The sequence below is a fragment of the Ovis canadensis genome, chromosome 23, assembly GCF_042477335.2.
Source record: "Ovis canadensis isolate MfBH-ARS-UI-01 breed Bighorn chromosome 23, ARS-UI_OviCan_v2, whole genome shotgun sequence".
Taxonomy (NCBI): domain Eukaryota; kingdom Metazoa; phylum Chordata; class Mammalia; order Artiodactyla; family Bovidae; genus Ovis; species Ovis canadensis.
This window is the reverse complement of record NC_091267.1, coordinates 47,854,163-47,873,684: the sequence shown is the minus strand read 5'-3', so window position 1 is coordinate 47,873,684 and position 19,522 is coordinate 47,854,163. Positions and strand designations below refer to the sequence as shown.

At 44.4% G+C, this 19,522-nt stretch overlaps 1 protein-coding gene across 4 annotated transcripts in view; it reads left to right on the top strand.

The window, feature by feature from the left end:
- The window catches only part of GATA6 (GATA binding protein 6), a 33,058-nt gene extending 22,074 nt beyond the window's left edge, over positions 1 to 10,984 (top strand). For all 4 annotated transcript variants that reach the window (XM_069568898.1, XM_069568897.1, XM_069568896.1 and 1 more), the window contains one exon: positions 9,568 to 10,984. In XM_069568898.1, the coding sequence (XP_069424999.1) occupies positions 9,568 to 9,735 (168 nt within the window). In that variant the 3' untranslated portion in view covers positions 9,736 to 10,984. The remainder of the gene's footprint in view (positions 1 to 9,567) is intronic.
- Positions 10,985 to 19,522: the final 8,538 nt, after the last annotated feature.

Here is a 19,522-nt window from a genome sequence, read left to right as displayed (position 1 = left end):
CTTGACACAGGCGATCATTCATGATTCGGCTACCTACCACATCAGGGCAAGTGCTCACGCGTTTGTGAGCTGAAGTGAAAAGAGATGATTTTATTCACCCTAGATTTGAAGAACAATTTGAACAAATAACAGGTATTTGGAGTCTTTTGAGTAAACAATTCCAAGTCATTACTTGACAATGTTTAAATGATAATTTACTTGGTGTATGGCTCCTTTTGGTAGCTGTTAGCATGGCATGGTTTTACCAGAGCTGGTGCACATGCTCCAGAATCATATTTTTATCCTATTAAACACAGCACGTGAACAAGTGCCCAGCCGCTTCAGTCGTGTCCGACTCTTTGCGACCCCATGGTCTGCAGCCTGTCAGGCTCCTCTATCCATGGGATTCTCCAGGCAAGAATACTGGAGTGCGTTGCTCTGCCCTCCTCCAGGGACTCTTTCCGACCCAGGGATCCAACCCTGGTCTCCTGCGTCTTCTGCATTGCTTGCGGATCCTTTACTACTGAACCACCAGGGTAACAATACTTGTAATTGAAAGCTCTCATTATGTTTAGTCATCTGATTCATGGTGGAGCCTGAGTATGGTCTGAAGTTTATTCTCTGGGTTCACGGATTAACAGCTGGAAGGACACAGTCAGGCAGCCAGGCGCTAGCTCCAGCTCTGTGTGTGACTATAGTGAGCTGCCAAGGTTTTGTAAAGCCCCTGTTTTCCTCCCTCTACTAAAGGGGAAAAATAATTCCCACCATCTGGTCCTTAGGAATAGAGTGTAGCGTAAGTGGGAGATGCCTACAGACAGCTTTGAAGCTCGAGAAGACTAGCACTGTTTAAATATGACCTTGGAAGTTGATAGTGATGTGCATTTATTTGCATGGCATTTTTTTTCCATCCCAAGACATTAGACATAAATCTTTCTTCATGGAGGGAATTTAGAGACATAAAGCTATTATGTTAACAAAGTAACTGTGTTTAAATACTTTTATTTCCCTGATAGCAACGATTTTTCATTTGTTGTGATTCTTAGCAGTTTCATAATGCTTGCTTACTTTTTTTTCCCATAATGCTTTCTTGTCAGTGTTGCTGGGTTCATGGACTGCTGTCCATTTTGTCTAGCGGAAATGGCCAGAGCAGGGGGCTCATCCAAGCTCCTATAGCTAATTTCTAAAAATTAAGATCCTGATCCACCAGGTTTTTTATCTTGCCACTGGATCTTTTACCCCTGAATTTGACTAAAGTCATCCATTTTGGTTCATTTCAGAAGATAAACCTTTTCTTCAGGAGGCCAGTGACTTCAAGTTGTGGGACAAACCCTTTTCCCCCTGCAATTTAGATTTGTATCAGTTTGGCCAAAAAGGTAGCTCGGATTTTTCCATAACATCTTATGGAAGCTGTGGGAAAAAAAATGAATGAACTTTTTCAGTATATCAGGCTCTTATTGATAAACCCAGGGTCCTTGTAAACTTGGGGCCAGCCTTCATCACAACATGCTTGCTGTTTGTGTGTACAAACGTGTAAAACAGTTTTTTCCTTTGCCCAGCGTAGAGTGTGTCTATAGAAGAATTCTTTTCCTCTTTAAAAATAGCAGCGTCTAGCCTATGGATCGGAGAAGGCAATGGCACCCCACTCCAGCACTCTTGCCTGGAAAATCCCATGGACAGAGGAGCCTGGAAGGCTGCAGTCCATGGGGTCGCGAAGAGTCGGACACAACTGAGCAACTTCACTTTCACTTCTTACTTTTGTGCATTGGAGAAGGAAATGGCAACCCACTCCAGTGTTCTTGCCTGGAGAATCCCAGGGACGGGGTAGCCTGATGGGCTGGCGTCTATGGGGTCGCACAGAGTTGGACACGACTGAAGTGACTTAGCAGCAGCAGCAGCAGCAGCCTATGGATGTAACCTGGCCAATTCAGGCCCGGAAGGGGGAAGAGGGCTCAAGGGGGTGGCTGATGAACTCTTCTCAGTAAAGAATTTGTTTGCTAAATTACAAAGAAATAAACTCTTCTGTGAAACACTGAGTTGGGTCATCGGCTGAGGTGACCGTGACACTCTCTTCTTGAGTTTTGTTGAGCAGTTGTGGGAGAATTCGTGGTTTTGTCACCATGGATGGCTTTCACACGTCCTGGCGGAGACAGAACCTGTGCGTGTTTGTGTAGCTTCCTCGTGTTACCTCCGTGACTGTCAACTGGGTCACTTTTGTGTCTGGCCCCTCTTCCCTCCATCCAAACTGAAATGATCATGGAAGTTTATCTGAAAGTGTTTCTACTTTTGCTGAAACATACGCTTAGTTTTTCTTTCTTCTTCTTCTTCTTTTTTTTTTCTTTTGAGGAAGGCTGCTGTGAAGCACCACAGGGGCTAACCTAGAGGTTATGAAAGCAGTCTGGGCTAAGTGGCTCTATTTGCGTCCAACTCTTTGCAACTCTGTGGGCTATAGCCCATCAGGCTCCTCTGTCTATGAGATTCTTCAGGCAAGAATGCTGGAGTGGGTTGCTGTGCCCTCCTCCAGGGTATCTTCCCAATCCAGGGATCGAACCCACATCTCTTCCATCTACCTGCATTATTGTCTAGTCGCTGAGTTGTGCCCCCCTCTGCGACCCCATGGACTGTAGCCCACCAGGCTCCTCTGCCCATGGGGATTTACTAGGCAAGAATACTGGAGTGGGTTGCCATTTCCTCCTCAAGGGGATCTTCCCAATCCAGGGATCCAGAGTCTCCTGCTTGGCAGGTGGGTTTTTTACCACTGAGCCCCCTGGGAAGCCCTAGAAGAGACGAGAGCTTTAGCAGTGAGGGGTGGCTGGCTTCCCCTCGCCCAGGAAATAGCTGTAACCCCAGCTTATTTAGAGGTGTAGGAAGGAGAGATCAGACACCATGGAAGCTGACAGCCTGAACCCCCGCTGAGGAGGCAGGGTGGTCATCTTCAAAGTCCTGTGCTCTGGGAATGGTCCCACTTCCCCCAACCCGTTGGGGGTGCTGGGTTTGTTTCTCCAGATCAGCCCATTCCTTTTTGGTTTTCTTGCTCAGAAACGAGATCTATAATTCACAAGCCAGAGAACCTCTGCAATTCTCCTGGAAAAGCTGTGTCTTTCAGGGGTTCCCTTTGCTCTGATGTGTCACCTTTCCAGAACTGCTCCTTCAGGGCCTTAGGAGGCTTTCTCTGGGCCTGCCTACTATGGGGTGTGACGAGGAAAGGAAAAGAGAGGACTCACACAGTTGTCGTGTCTGACTCTTGCCACCCCACGGACTTCAGGCAGGAGCCCACCAGGCTCCTCTGCCCGTGGGGATTCTCCAGGCAAGAACACTGCAGTGGGTTGCCATTTCCTTCTCCAGGGGCTCTTCCCAACCCAGGGGTCGAACCCCGGTCTCTTGCATTCCTGGCGGTCTCTTTATCGAGGGAGCCGCCAGGGAAGTCCTGGTGGGCCCCAGTGTGAGTCAGATGCCGCAGGGCATCCACTTGAGGAGCTCACCGAGTCAGAAATCCTCGGCTTTGCAGATCTGTGTCTGAAAATGAGCGAAGGCTTCTTCTCACGGGAAAACAGTCTGGGTGAGCCAGAAATCACTGTGTCGCCTCTCAGGCCAAGGGAGATTTTCCGTGTTCGCGTCGGCAGCTGCTACTTGTCCCTAAATTAATTTATTCCTGTAGGAGGTGGGGTGTCCGGCTGGTTGCTCTGGGTCCCCCATCTGACCTGGCCTGCTTTTCAGTGCTAAGCCCGGCCTGGGTCGGGGCTGATAACACATTCTTTCAACAGGAAGTGCCTCCATTTTCAGTCTGTGGGAGGGTGGAGGCCGATAAGCTGGGAGTGGAAACACAGAACAGATTTCTGCTCCACCCTCGGGTTGCACTTTGATCAGAGAAAGAGCCAGGACCTGGGCTGGCCAGGCAGCCTCCCAGAGGAAGAAGGATGGCTCGGCTGTGGGCGTCCGGAGTGCTCTCTCCTGCTTTTGTTCAGGAACTTTCGGGGGATTAGGCTGGTTTAGGTTAGTGACGTGCCTGCTTTGAGATGTCTGTGTACTGATCCTTTCAGGGATTTAAGTAGATGTGGGAAAACCTTAACTGGTTGACAGTTATACTTGTCTTTGTGTGTGTGTGTGCTGGGTCCAGGGTTATAATAAGTTATCTCTGATTTTCTCCCCAAATCGAACTGATTCTCTTTTTTTTTCCTTTTAACTTTTATTTTAAAACTTTTTATTTTGTTTTGGCATATAGCTGATTATAGTCTTCCCTGGTAGCTCAGCTGATAAAAGAATCCACCTGCAGTGCAGGAGACCTCAGTTCGATTCCTGAGTTGGGAGGATCCCCTGGAGAAGGGATAAGCCTACCCACTCTCCTATTCTGGCCTGGAGAATTCCGTGGACTGTATAGTCAATGGGGTCACAAAGAGTCGGACACAATTGAAGGACTTTCCCTTTCACAGCTAATTAACAATGTTGTGATAGCCTCAGGTGAACAGTGAAGGGACTCAGCCATACCTGTACCCATTCTCCTCCAAACTTCCCTCCCATCCAGGCTGCCACATAACACTGAGCGGAGCTCCCTGTGCTTTAAAGAAGGTCCTTGTTGGTTATCCGTTTTAAACACAGCAGTGTGTACATGGCCATCCCAAACTCCCTAACTATCCCTTCCCCCATCCCTCCAGCCGGCAAACATAATAAACTGCTTTTTGAGAGGCAGCTTGCATATGCCCAGTGAGGGGAAGATACTTAACATGACAACGTGACAAGCCAGGTTTCTTAGGAAGGAGAGTTATGCCAGTTCTAGACTTCTTCTGCAGTTAGATGCCAGTTTCAAGAGCTCAGGTTATACTGATTGGCCCAGCTGTGTACTCTGTGTGATGTTTTCAGGTACCTGAAACTGTGGTTCACACGTGCATGGCTGGCCAGGTTCCAATCTATGCCAGGTGGTGTGGAGGTGACTTCAGGGTGTGTGTGGGCCCTTCTGATCCTCCCTCCATCTGATTCCTCCCTGTTTTTCATGCTATTTTATGACTCTGTCCAGCCTAGCTCATTTCTCAAGCGCTGGTGCCTTGTGTTTTAGACCTGATATCTTCCACTCTCCCCCAGAGTTAGACAGCGCTGTGCCACTCCATTAAAATATTCAAAAGGAAGCTATGGATGGCTAATAGGTTGGGCCCTCTCAGGTGGTCCCTCACCTCCTCACCTAGGTTCTCTTGAAATACCTATGTGTGCCTGTGGATAAGTTGTAATTATTTAGAGTTTCTTTCCTGTGGTTTTTCAATTAACATTGCATTACCGGATTTTTCCTATTTTGCTACATGATCTTATTAGGTTCAATAATTGCATAATTGTTCACTGAGTGGATATCCCTTGCTTTCTCAGACCATCCCCATATTATGAGACATTAGATTATTTCCATGGTTTCCACTATTATAAAAATTAAGTTTCTCAAACCTTGGGCACAAGTACTTATTTTTTTTCTCACGGGTAACAGATATTGCTTTTGATTTTACACGAGTTGTTATTTTTTTCAGGAGCACATCACCCATGTAATTTGGGATTTGCTTGCCATATAACATTTTTGTCTGAACAAAGAAGACAATAAGCATTTCAGTAGTAGCTTTTAAGACTGTTGTTCAGGTGTAAGAATAATATTCAGGGTATTAATATTTCTTAAATGCAGCTTATTTAATAAAGGGCCAGTGAACCTTTTGAAAGGGTGCAGGAGGGCCTGGCTTTCTTTCTGAGGAGAGCCATCATCGATGGTTAGAATAACATCCTGGTTGAAGTGAACTTAGCTCTGGCTGCTCCCACCCATCCATGGCTGCAAATTGCCTGGTGAAGAATGACATTGGGGAGATTCCATTAGGTCCATGCTCCTTCACTGCAAAAACAAAATTCTCAGAGTAGCAGAGGGCTTCCCTGGTGGCTCAGATGGTAAAGAATCTACCTGCAATGCAGGAGACACAGGTTTGATCCCTGGGCTGGGAAGATTCCCCTGGAGGAAGGAATGGGCTACCCACTCCAGTATTCTTGCCTGGAGAAGTCCATGGACTGTAGCCCACCAGGTTCCTCTACAGGGAGGCCACAGTCCATGAGGTTGAAAAGAGTTGGACACGACTAAGCGACTAACACTTTTTCATAGTAGCATGCATGCACTCAGTCTTGACTACGGTCAGAGACAAGGGCTTTCTTTATATATTCTAATTTAACCCTTGCAACAATCTCCTGATGTAGCTGCCTGTTTATTTCTGTTTTCCAGGTGAGGAAACTGAGAAAGTTCTAGGTCAGACTTTCCAGTTTCCCTCTCCCATAGCCTCTTCTGACTCGTTGCTTCATGTCCTTCCCTTTCAGCCGTTTTGTCTTGCGAGCAGGCCTCCCCACATCCTGCATTCTTCCAATTTTGAACACCCTTTCCTCACCCACAACAATAGCTTCCCTTGAAGGAATGTTTAACATGGCAAGGGATTCTGCGTCTGCAAACATTAGCTCACTTAATTGTCGTGAACATACTTGAGGTAGGGCTGGTTTCCTGGGGAGGAGGCTCAGGAGGTGGGTGGCTGCAACTAGGGTAGAATTGGAAAGCCAAAGCTGGTCCCACCGTGCAGCCTGCCTGCGGCCGTCTGCAAGGTATCCTTTCTTTGCAATTCCTTTTCGGACCTCTCGTTCCACCTTCCTGTCTCATACAGTCATAAACTCATGACAGCTGTTGAGCAGTCTTACTTTTGAGTGTATCTGTCCTGGTTTGCCCACACCACCCGGGCGTGACTGTCTCTGAGGCTCTCAGCCCCACTGTCTGGCTCTGCTGTGCCCTGCTGATGTTGCTGGTTGTGACTTGTGACAGCGCAGCACGTCTGGCCATTTGAGGTGAGCTGCTTCCTGGGCCAGTCTAGGCACCCCTCCATTCCAGAAAACAGCACTCCTTGTGGTGAAGTCAGATTTGTCAGATAGATGCGAAGAAAATGCTTTTTGGGGAGAATAGGTAGCTAATATAAAGCTGGATATGGCAATTGTGTACGAGGGACCTCACTCTACTAGTTGTATGACAGCTCTTTTCTAAACTGAAGACTCCTTTCATAATTGAATAGCATCCTTTTATGTATTTCTTTGGGGGTTAAGTCTGGATCCATGGTTAGTTTGCTTATAGCTGAGGTTTTCTAAAAGGAATCACCATATTTGTACATGCATGCTCAGTTGCTTCAGCCGTGTCTGACTCTTTGCAACCTCATGGACTGTAGCCCACCTGGCTCCTCTGTCCATGGAATTCTCCAGGCCAGAATACTGGAGTGGGTTGCCATGCCCTCCTCCCGGAGATCTTCCCGATCCAGGGATCAAACCAGGATTTCCTGCACTGTAGTTGGATTGTTTACCCCTGAGCCACCTGGGAAGGCCACCATATTTGTATGTGTATGTAAATCCATAGCTTTAGTTTGTTTAACAGGGTTATTTCATCTATTTCACAAGAACCTACTTTAAATATTAGACATCTCAGTGAGTTTGTGAAACTTCCTTTTTTTTAGGCACCCGGAGCCCTTTGTTTACATCTTTAAGCTCATGTTATTTAAAAATAAGTTTTGGTGGGGTGTGCTGTTGCTGGATTTTCACAAACCTTCATTTTTTGCCAGGGAGGGGAAGGGTTGGTTAGTGTGGAAGGGCCTGTTTCGGTCTATCCAGCTGGGGGGAAGTTCCGTGGTCAGACTTCCTGCAGTCCTGCCTCTCGGTCCCATACAGTTATTCTGAGGATTCGAGACAAAACCAGATCTCTGGAGAGGAGAGGGTAGGATTGCATCCACTACCAGGCCCCTGAGTGGAGCCAGGGACCCATTCATTTGTCCTGTGTCTGGTGCCCTGTGTTTCTCTGAAGTGGATGTAACATCAACTTGGCCAGACAGATGGATGTTTTAGGATTTAATGGGCTTGTGAATGTAAAAAAGAAATGCTTTGAAAAGTGCAAGATGTTCTACCTGTGTTAAAAAGACAAATAGATGGTAGTTTATGGAAACCCTGAAAGTTCAGAAGAAATACCAGGCTTCCCTGGTGGCTCAATGGGAAAGAATTCTCCTGACAGTGAAGGAGACGCGGGTTTGATGCCTGGGTTGGGAAGATCCCCTGGAGAAGGAAACCCATTCTTGCCTTAGAAACTCCATGGACAGAGGAGCCTTGTGAGCTACAGTCCATGGGATCCCGAAAGAGTTGGACATGACTTAATGTCTAAACAACTACAATGCTTTAGAAGGAGGACAGAGTGATTTAAAAGTATTTGAATTTGGTTAGATTAAAAAAAAAAAAGCCAAATGCAACTGTTTTCTCAAACCATGGTCTAAACATGATTTTAGTTATTTTGATTTGATTTTACTAAATTATATCATGTTTGCTATTTGACTTTTTTAATTTGGATGGAGGGAATGAAACGAGAAAAATGACCTTTTGCTTCAAGAAATAATTGTCATGATCATGACAGATATAAGATGCTAGGCTAGCATTTTCTTTATCATGTGGCCTGCTTCAAATATGACCTGTTCTTCTTGGGAAGAATTAAAGCCTGTGTATGGATGAGGGAGCCTGGTAGGCTGCAGTCCATGGGGTCGCTAAGAGTTGGACATGACTGAGCGACTTCACTTTCACTTTTCACTTTCATGCACTGGAGAAGGAAATGGCATGCCACTCCAGTGTTTTTGCCTGGAGAATCCCAGGGACGGGGGAGCCTGGTGGGCTGCCGTCTCTGGGGTTGCACAGAGTCGAACACTACTGAAGCAACTTAGCAGCAGCAGCATGCATGGGTTAATTTTCCATGAAGTCAGTGCCCAAAAATTTCATTTATCAGCCCTTGCTGAACGATGTATCTTTTCCTTCTTAGACTTTAATAGAACTGCTAAGCCTCATGGTTCTGCTGTGTGTGTGTGTGTGTGTCCATGCAGTGCTCTGCACTTTCTCTTTTGCAGAGATTAGAATGTGTGGGCATCCTTAGGGCCTGTGGACCTGTGTGTTGTGGTTTGTTTCACTGTCAGAGATCTGAGCATTTGGCACTTTTTACAAATAGGCTGCCTCCAGTTTCCCTTCCTACCTGTGTCCATGCAGATCTTGCCGGCTGGTTCTTGCCATGAGTTAATAACAGGAGCAGGAGGCTGATTCTAAGAGCTGAAATCACCAGGGTTGGGTCAAGGGCATCTCACCGCCCAGTGAGCAGCTCTGCCAGCTAGTCTACCATCTCGATTGTCTCTCCCTGACATATTTTTTAAAAATAATAATTTAATATATTTTATATTATGTTTTTCATTGTTGCACGAGCTTTTCTATAGTTGTGGCGAGCGACGACTCCTCTGTAGTCTCCAATGCTTGGGCTTCTCATTGCAGTGGCTTTTCTTATTGTAGAACACAGGCTCTGGGGCATGTGGGGCTCAGTAGTTGTGGCTCCTGGGCTCTAGAGCACAGGCTCAGTAGTTGAGGCACACAGTCTTGGTTGTTCCGCTGCAAGTGGGATCTTCCTGAATCAGGAATTGAACCCGCATCTCCTGCACTGGTGGTGGATTCTTTACCACTGAGCCCCCACCAGGGAAGCCCTGCCTGACACGTTTATCAGTAACTGTCTGTCCCCTTCTCTCCGTCCCCCTCTTCCACCAGGCAGGCGGCTCGGTGATGTCCGGTGCCGGGGACAGCACCAACCCCGAGAACAGTGAGCTGAAGTACTCAGGTCAAGACGGGCTGTACATCGGCGTCAGCCTGGCCTCGCCGGCCGAAGTCACGTCGTCGGTGAGGCAGGATTCCTGGTGCGCCCTGGCCCTGGCCTGAGTGGTCGTGGGGACCAGAGGAGGATGCTGCCGGCCCACGGGATCGCCTTCACAGATCCTCTTGGCAAGCAGTCCGGACTGGGCCGAAGATGCTGACCAGACATCTTTCTGATACATGATTTCTGTGCCTTTATTTGAAAGAGATGAATCTCCTGAGAGGCTTGCCCTGCCTTGCCCCTGGGGCCCTGTCTTGAAGACCCAAGGAGAAGAGGGACCGCCTCTGCAGGGAAGGACCGGGGCCGCCCACAGCCTCCCTGGCCACGGTGGCCGCTTCCAGGCAGCTGGTCTCTGGGTCGGCCAGGGGATTGGATGTCTATCATGCCACGTGCAGAAACCGGAACTACGACCGGGGCCTTGCCTGCCATGGAATATCGAAAGAGATTTTTAAACCAAAGTTTTATGTGTATTGCCCCAAATCATGTGCTTCTTCTGATCGGTTTTGGTTATTCCAGAATTTCTCCGCCCCCTTTCCACAGCCCCCTTCCCTGATTTCCCGCGCGTTCATGGAGAAGATCCTTCGTTTGGTACACACCTCCGGAGGCTGAGTCGGTTCTTGAGGTCTCTTCAAAAATATCATTCGGTTTGCAGGACTGCATCGTAACTGTAACATACACTGTGACTGACGTTTCTCAAAGTTCACATTGTGCGACTGACCCGAAGTCAGTCCGAATTTGTAAACAGGGTAGCAAACAAAAAGATATTTTTCTTCCATGTAAACAATAATTTTTTTAAAAAGTGCAATTTGCGTTGCAGCAATCAGTGTTAAATCATTTGCATAAAAGATTTAACAACATTTTTTATAATGAATGTAAACATTTTAACTTAATGGTACTTAAATAATTTAAAAGAAGAAAATGTAAACTTAGACATTCTTATGCTTCTTTTACAACTACATCCCATTTCTAGATTTCCAGTTGTGAAAAGAATATTTCAAGAACAAATCTTCTCTCAGGTAAATTGCCTTTATCCACTTGTTAAGAATTTTTGTATAAGAACACCAGTATCGCCCCTTTATTTTACTGTGGAATATGTGCTGGAAAAATGGCAACAAAACTTTACTACCTAACAGATAACATTTGTAAATACTTTAGGCATCTGTACACACCATGATGAAGTCTCTATAGTGTGACTAACCCCACAGGCAGGTTGGTTTACGTTAATTTTTTAAAAAATGGGATGTCATATGGAAACCTATTTCACCAGAGTTTTAAAAATAAAAAAGGGTATTGTTTTGTCTTCTGTACAGTGAATTCCTTCCCTTATAGTTTCATTCTGATACTGTGTATGGCCATAGACATTCATATAAAGCAAGTACATGTGATATTTGCAAATGGTCTTACAGACTTTCAATGAATTGTCCTCTTGGACCTGTTTTATACCTTGTTTTGTCTGAAGTTGACATGGTATCAAGTTTCCACTTTCGTTGCATTGAGGACAATTTTGTAAGTGAAAAAGACCCAGTATTATATGACACTATCTGTGATTATAAGCATTCTGTTTAGGATCAAGCCTTAAAAACATTGAAAAAGTCCTGAGTTTCTTTTCCACTGAGTGAAATATACTCTGTGGCCCAGAGACAGAAGGAATTCCTTCCTAGTTCCTCCGTTTTACAGAGTGTGGTGACATCTCCAAGCTCTCGTGAAGTTAAAGTCTTTATACTCAGCAGAAGAAAGAAAACGGTTGGAGCGGCCTCTCTTTTTTTACATTGCAGCATGGGTTTCAATGAGGAGGCTCTTTCACAACACTAAATGATAGCCTTTCATTTTGGCTCCCTAAACATGACACCTCTGTAAATCATGTACTGATTACAGCCAATCTGTGGGGTCCAGTCTGAACCAGGAAAAGGAAGTCGTCTTTTGTGGTGGGGTGTTGCTGGAAGCCAGATGCAGGCCTGGGATGTGTATGTGTGGGGGGAGAAGTCAGTGAAGTGAAGCTTGGACCCTGATACGCTATGATGGGCAGGGACAGTGTTTAAGAGAGTGAGGTCTGGAGTGAGACCACGAGGTTTCAAGTCCCTGCTCTGCAAGGAGAGCTTGGTGACCTTGGACAAGCTACCCAGCTTTCATTTTCCTCATAACATAAGGCATGTGGTGGCACTAAGGAACCTGCCTGCCAACGCAGGAGACATAAGAGATGCGGGTTTGATCCCTGGGTCGGGAAGGTCCCCTTGGGGAGGGAATGGCAACCCACTCCAGTAATCTGGCCTGGGAAGTCCCACGGACAGAGAAGCCTGGTGGGCCACAGTCCATAGGGTTGCAGAGTCGGATGTGACTGAATCCACTTAACATACGCACACATGTAACTCATAGGACTGAGATGAGTTGCTCACACCCATGTGAAGTGCCTGGTGCATAGCCGGCACTGTGTGAACTTGACGTGGAGGGAAGGGTGTGAGCTCTTAGCAGTGCATGCGTGTTTTGGATACGTCACTCCATATGGTGCTGCTCCAAATGGAATGCTCCCCACTCCACTATTCTTGGGCTTCTCTTGTGGCTCAGCCGGTAAAGAATCCACCTGCAATGCACGAGACCTGGGTTTGATCCCTGGGTTGGGAAGATCCCCTGGAGAAGAGAAAGACTACCCATTCCTGTATTCTGGCCTGAATTCCATGGATTGTATAGTCCATGGGGTCACAAAGAGTCGGACATGACTGAGTGACTTTCACTTTTCTCTTTCACTCCATGTGGGGTACCTGAAGTTTATGGTCAGTGAGAGTCGTGTCCCTTGGCTTACCTGCACTTTTGAACTAAGTCGGGCTGAGTGGAATGAGGAATTCCCCCTGTCTCCCCTCAGCCCAGGTGGCTGGTGGCAGAGATGTTCGCTTCAGAAATATTAGTCTGGCTTCGGCTGATTGTTTTGTAGAACTGGTATGATCTGACAGCAGAAGAAAATTACCCCCACTGGCTCATTCTTTTTTCCCTTCCTCCTCTTACGGTTCCCATTACCTTGAGTGATTTCTGATGAGTTGGGAGATGTTCAAGTTAATATGCTTTGATTGGAAAATGAATTTTTCTTACAGAGTCTTTCAGAGGATCTTTTTTTTTTTTCTGAGGATGGTCTCAAATATTGCTCCTTCTAATCCTAAGATACCAGTTAGGTTCTAAAGTGCTGCTTCTTTTAAAATAAAAGGGGAGAGGGGAAGGAATTCTTGAAATATAAGGGGCAGAAAGAGGGGGAAAGGGCTTCTTGTAGCCTGTCCTAACACAATGGACTCCCCTAATCTGGCCTTTTCAGTGGTACTTGCTTACATGTAATTGTCTAAAGCAGACGTTTGGTAGTTTCTTCTAAGTATATAAATTCAGCACTCTCCCCTAAAGTATAACCTACAAAACCCAAGTCATTTCTTACTAGGGAATACATTTAAATACAAGGTGCACTTCAGTTTAAAGAATCCTCAGACCCCCTTACTGAGTGTCGCAAAATTTGTGTCCTCTGTCACCCTTGGCCGAGTCCAGGCCATCTTATGTAACTAAGGGCTCTGTCTGGGGTCTCTCTTCAGGGTCACTTCAAGTTGTTTCCTGGTGCCTATGGAGGAAGCCATTCATTTCCCCCTGCAAATTAATTTCTTGCTCATGGGAAATGTTTTCTCTAGTCCTTGGAAATCTGATGTAGTTTCAGATCAGAAATAAATTTGACTGTTGGGAGGGCAATAGAGTCAGCCTTTGGCTCAGCCATATTGCAGGCTGCTCTCCATTTGCGGCAGTGTGGTGGCTCTAGCGTCTACCTGCATTGTCCACCGGGCTCTTTGGATCCCTGTGACTCTGAGAAGGTATGTGGACAGAGGGTGGGAGGGCAGAGCAGAGATCAAATGTTTTTTTCAGAACAAGGCAGCTCAGAATAATTAAAATGCATTGTTTTGGGGTTGAAATAGCAAGTCAGTTTGGCGGCACTGGTTACCTTCTGTTGTTTGGATGCTCTGATGAACCATCAGATGTAATTTAGATTATTTAAAGGGAGAAACAAATATTAATCAACTTGCTAGACCAGATCTTTCAAAACACAGTCCGTGGGTAAAAATTTGGTATCTGCAGCTTTGGCCAGTTGAAACTCCAGGATGGATTCTGCGTGGCTGAACCTTTAGCTGGAGCTGGGTTCTGAGAAGATCCCTCTGCTGTGGTCTCTGGGGAAGGGAGGAGTGGGTCAGGGCCAAGGTGATAACTGTCCTGACCTGCAGAGGAAAGGAATCATGTGGTGTTTTCAACTGGTTCAACTATAGGATATTAGGCGGAGAGCCTAAGTAAGTTTGTAGGAACTTTGGATAAGTACATTATGCTTGGTAGTCCCAAATAGCTTTGAAAGGGAAGCTAGGATGATGGAGAGGTGGCTCTGAGATTCAGGTCAGAGTGGTGACCCCTCCAGGCACTGTGCAGCATCTTTGCAGTCTGCCCTAGAGAACTAGTAAGACTGGATACATCACCATGCCCCCTGCTCAGCAGTCGTTACAGGGAAGGGCTAGTTTGATGGCTGATGTCATTATTTTAATGAGATACTTATTATGTGTAATAATAAGAATACTTTTTTTTAAGAATGGCTAAAATATGGCAATTAAAGATGAAATAATGTTTAGTTAGTAGAAGGGCTTCTATTTTCAGTTACCAGTGGTCCCTGTGGTGAGATAATCGTCTAGGTATTACTGAGCTTCGGGATGGGTCATTTCCTCTCTCTGAACCTCAATCTCCACAGCAACCATAAAATGGAGAAAGCAGGCAGTGTGGTCTTGGGGGGGTCCCTTCCATCTGCTTTTTTTGCCCACAATCCCGTGTGCAGATTATTTGCAATGAGGCCATGGTGGGCCCGCAATCCAGTCTGGGCTCCCAGGGTCCATGACCAGGGAAGCTGGTGAATTTGGGATTCCTTTTGAGCTTGTCCAGTCTCCTCGTCACCTCGGGTTTTTCTGTGGAGATCAAGTCCTCCTGTTGCCTTTGGGGACACTGAGGGTGGCAATCCTGGTCATGTTCATGAGCACAGGGGCTCGGTAAGAGGTCCTGCCACCCCCTAATGCCAGACCTGCTGGGTTGGAGGCTCCTGATATAAAACTTATCCAGTGATACAGACCCAGACCGGAAAATGGAAAGGTCTGGCCGCCGAGCATCAGCCGAACAAGGAAAAAACAGCTTTGCTTTGCTTGGCCCGTTGCTTCAGTATCTTGTAGTTGGGTTTTTATTTCTTGGAAATAACCAACTTTTCATTGTTGTTTGCCTTTTGTGTCTTTTTAGCTATTACAGACTTCTCCTCCCTGTCTCTCCACCCCTTCCCTGGCTTTACCATTTGACAGTCTATGACTTATCTGAAATAGTAATTACAGGTATTTATCCAGCATTACCAGTTTCTATACAAAGTGCTGCACCTATATCAATGTAGCTAATTCCCATGCCAAGTGAATGAGGTGGTGCTATCCCCATTTTACAGTTGTGTCTGCCGAGGCACAGGGAAGTTAAGTAATTTGCCCAGCTACACAGTGGCAGAACTGGGATTTGAACCCAGGCCATCTGGCTCCAGAGCACATGCTCCTAATCACCCCCACCATCTGTTTTTTCACCTTGGTTTAAAGGGGAAGAAATTGAACACAGAGCAGGAGCCAAAACGGTGTGAAACTTGAGGCTATGCCCTTGCCCTCCCCCCTAGCATCTCAGAAGTACACAATTGTGGCTTGCAACACAGACATGCCTAGACTGAAGAAATCTATTAAACGTATGTGCTTCTTCCTTTCTCCCAGTCATCAGCTTCTTTAGAACACGGAAAGTGCATAGTTGTTAGCTGAAAAGTGGTGAATTTGGAGGTGTGCTGTCTTTGAATATTTCACTTCTCTCCTTTTCATATAATTTCAAGTAAGGCTTGTTATGCTCTTACCTAGCTCAAAAGATGAGAGTAAAGCATTTTGCTAAACTATTACAAGCTGGTGAAAAGATTAACAGTGGTTAAAACCGAACACCAGAGAGAACAGGGAATACTTCGTCATGGAGTAAACTCTTTCTATGCTTGGTTGTGCCAAAGAATTTTTTTTCTTTTTTTCAGGAAAGCTTGTGCAAGATTTTGGCAGTGGTGTCTTAGACTTTTATCTTTCCAAAGAAGTGTTCATTACTGCTTACATCACTGTTGCTATTATTATTTTGATAACTTGTGTTTCCAGTGATGTTATCCGTTGGGGCTTCTCAAACTTCTCTGCACAAGAATCACACACAGTGCTTGTTAGAATTGAAGCCCCTGATTCCTGCCCCAGAGAATCTGATTCTTCAGGTCCTGTGTAAGGCTGAAGAATCTCCAGTTTGGGGGCCTTTGTGTTCATTGAAGTTTCTTGAATAGTACAAAAATAAAACGTTATAAGTGGGAATATAGTGGAAAACAATTGCCCTTCTTATATCTGTTCTCCAGATACTCAGTTCATGTACTAGATACAACTTATTTCTTGCATTGATTATACGCATTAACTGTCCATGCATACACACGTATTATAATAGCATTTTTTTTACACGTGGTAGGGTACTATACACATTGCTTTACATTTTGCTTTTTTTACTTAGTATGTCTGAGTAGTTCATTATTTAATCAGTACCCTCTTGAAGAACATTTGTTTCCAGTCATTTGCTTTTCAAGCAATGTTGCAATTACTATCCCATATCTGTGTCATTTCACTCCTATGCAAATATACCTACAAGATCAGCTTCTAGAAGTGGCATTATTGAGTCAAGGGATATCTCTACCTATAAAATTTTTATAGATATTGCCAAATTACTCTTAGGGGTTTTTCCTATTTGCAATCTCATGGGCAATTTTGAGTGCCCTTTTTTTACCTTAGTCAAATGAGCCTGTTATCAAATATTCTGGTTTTTGTCTGTTTACGATCCCTGAGCTTTGTTTTGCATTTATCTTACTGTGACTGAGGTTGAACATCTTTTCTTATGATAAGAGCTAGGTGTATTTCCTTTTGTGTAAACTCTTCTCAATTCTTCATATTCTTTACTTCTTTTCACTTCTTGTTTTAAATAGGCTGTTTATCTCATTGATTTGAGAAGTTCTTTGCAAGAAGGAAATTAGCTTTTTGTCTAAAACATACTTTAAAGGTATTTATTCCTGGTTTTTCATTTGACTTTATGTTTTTTTTTAAAAATCAGGATTTTTAAAAAAGGTAATTCAGTTTATCAATTTTTTTCTGAGTTTTGAATTTTGTATAATATTTGGGAAATCTGTTTCCACTGTTGAGATTGTTTTTTAAAATCTCATGTTTTCTTCTTGGACTTTTGTGGCTTTACTTTTGGGGTTTTCATTTGGAATTTTTGTTTTTGGTTGTTTGTGACATGTAGAGTATACATGTTAAATATATTTAACCTATGTTTTTCCAAATGGCAACTTAATTGTCCCAGCATCATTTCCTGAATAATCCCATGTACCTCCCACTGATTCAAAATGGGAATTGAAAAAAAATGTAGATTCTCATATGTATATGTATTCTTGTTTATGTATATGTATACATATGTATATGAATATAAATTCTTATGTGGATATATATTTAACATAAAATTTTTTTATATATTTGGGTTTATTTCTGGATTTTTCTATTCTGTATCATTAATCTATTCATGCTTTGGTATCAAACACTTTGACTATTATACCTTTCAGTATAGTTAGAAGGCTAGCCTATTCTTATTAATCTCTTAAACAATAAGAATTTGATCACTATTTTTGCTTATTTATTTTTCATAGAAACTTTAGAACCACCTTGTTCCATTAAAAATCCCATTGGTGTTTTACTGGGATAATATTAAAATTTGACATTAATTTTGAGAGAATCAATATCTTATTTTGTTAAGTCTTCTGGTCCAAGATGAAGTGTGTGTTTTCATTTGTTTAAGTATTTTTCTGTGTCCCTCATCAGCATTTTAAACTTTTTTTCATGTAGATTTTGTGTGTGTTTCAAGGGAAGTTTATTTCTAGATGTTTCACACTTTTTGATGTTAGTATAACTCTTCTCACTGGTTGTTAGGTATGCTAAAAGTATATTAAGCTTGTTTCCCAGAATTGTTCTGAATTCTGAAATTCATTCTGATTTTTCATTTGCTTCTCTTGCATTTTCTGGGAGAAGATACAGTTTTTACTTGCATGGCTGGTGTATTGGGTGTTGATGGGAGACCCCTGTTCTTGGTGTTGTCTGATCGAGGAAATACATACGTGCACTTGTTCATTTAAATCATGGGTTCATTTAACTTTAGAAATGGAAGGGCCCTTGGTGAGGTCCTGCTGAGGAAACTGACTCTCAAGAGGTTAAATCCTGAAAATTGATATGGAACCTGGATTTCCAGATTCCTTGTTCAACAGCCTTGGCTCTGGGCTAGGCTGAAAGATCGTGGAATGAAACTCGAGAACCAAACACTGTGAGCAAAAGCTTGGCCTTTGGCAGAGTCTGGCAACTTCTTCCTACTCTGAGCATTGCTTCATTCATCAGTTTAGGAATTAACAAGCTATTGAGACTTGGGCCAATCTGCATACACCCCAAACACCACTAGCTCTGAGTTACCTGCAAGGAGCAGCACAAATGACAGTTGGTCTCCAGTGAATCATCAGGCTGCATTTGCTGGAATAAATGAAAGCATTGTGAGAGCAGGAAGTTAGGACAAACACCTATACTTGCAAACCCAAACAGTTTCCCTCTCTGAGCCCCTGGAGATCACTTATCACCAAATGGAGAGATAGACGCCGCAGAGTTTTTGCAGGCCTCACAGCTTGTAAATAAGAGACTGCATTCTTCATGCTCTCCTCTTGTTGTATCTGGAAGAGCGGAGATCTCTGGCTCCAATCAGCTGGGCAATGACCAGTGACTGGGCTGGCTGGGTGAGAGTGATGACTTTTGTTGAGTGAACCTTGTAAACTCACTCTGCTTAGTTCATTGTTGTTGCTGTTTAGTCACTCAGTTGTGTCCAACTCTTTTGTGACCTCATGGACTGTAGCCTGCCAGGGTCCTCTGCCCACAGGGTTTTCCAGGCCAGAATACTGGAGTGGGCTTCCATGTCCTCCTCCAGGGGATCTTCCTGACCCAGGGTCTCCTGCATTGGCAGGTGGGTTCTTCACCACTGAGCTAACCAGGGAAGCCCAGTTTAGTTCATAACACCCTATATTTTGAGAACACAGGCATCTTATTCATGGAAAATCACACTGGGAGCACCTGCTGGGTATTTCCTATCACTCATTGGTCCCTGTGGAACACACTGCATGATTACGCAATATTTGACATTTCTATAACTCTTATCCTATTTTCTCTCTCTTACATACTTATTATTCTTTGTACTTTTATAGGACTTTAAAAAAAAATTCTACTCTTCCATTTACATTTTGACTTGAGTCTACAACAGACATTTCTGACTTTTTAATTCTACTAGCTTCAGTGGTGGAATTTCCAGTTGGGTCCTTCTAGGAGAAATTCCCAAAGGTGTCTCTTCTCCTCCACAAACAGTTGAGAGAGTCTTTTATTTTGGAACGGATGGTGAGAAGCTGTTGGTTGGTGGTTGTATCTAGGATCAGGGCAGTGGAGGCAGCTGTTTCCGGTTCAGCCTGCCTCCCTTGACCTCTTTGAAGCATTTGACACTATGACCCACTCCATTTTTCCTGAAGCTTCTCCTTTTGACTTTCATGATGTTATAGATAAATCAGGGGTGCAATGAAGTGGAAAGACTGTGAACTTTTGAGTCATGCAAACGTGGGTTAAAACCCTGACCCTGCACACCAGCTCTGTGGCTTGACCAGGTTACGTAACCTCTCAGACTGCAGTGTCCTTTCTTCAAGGAGAAGAGCAGATT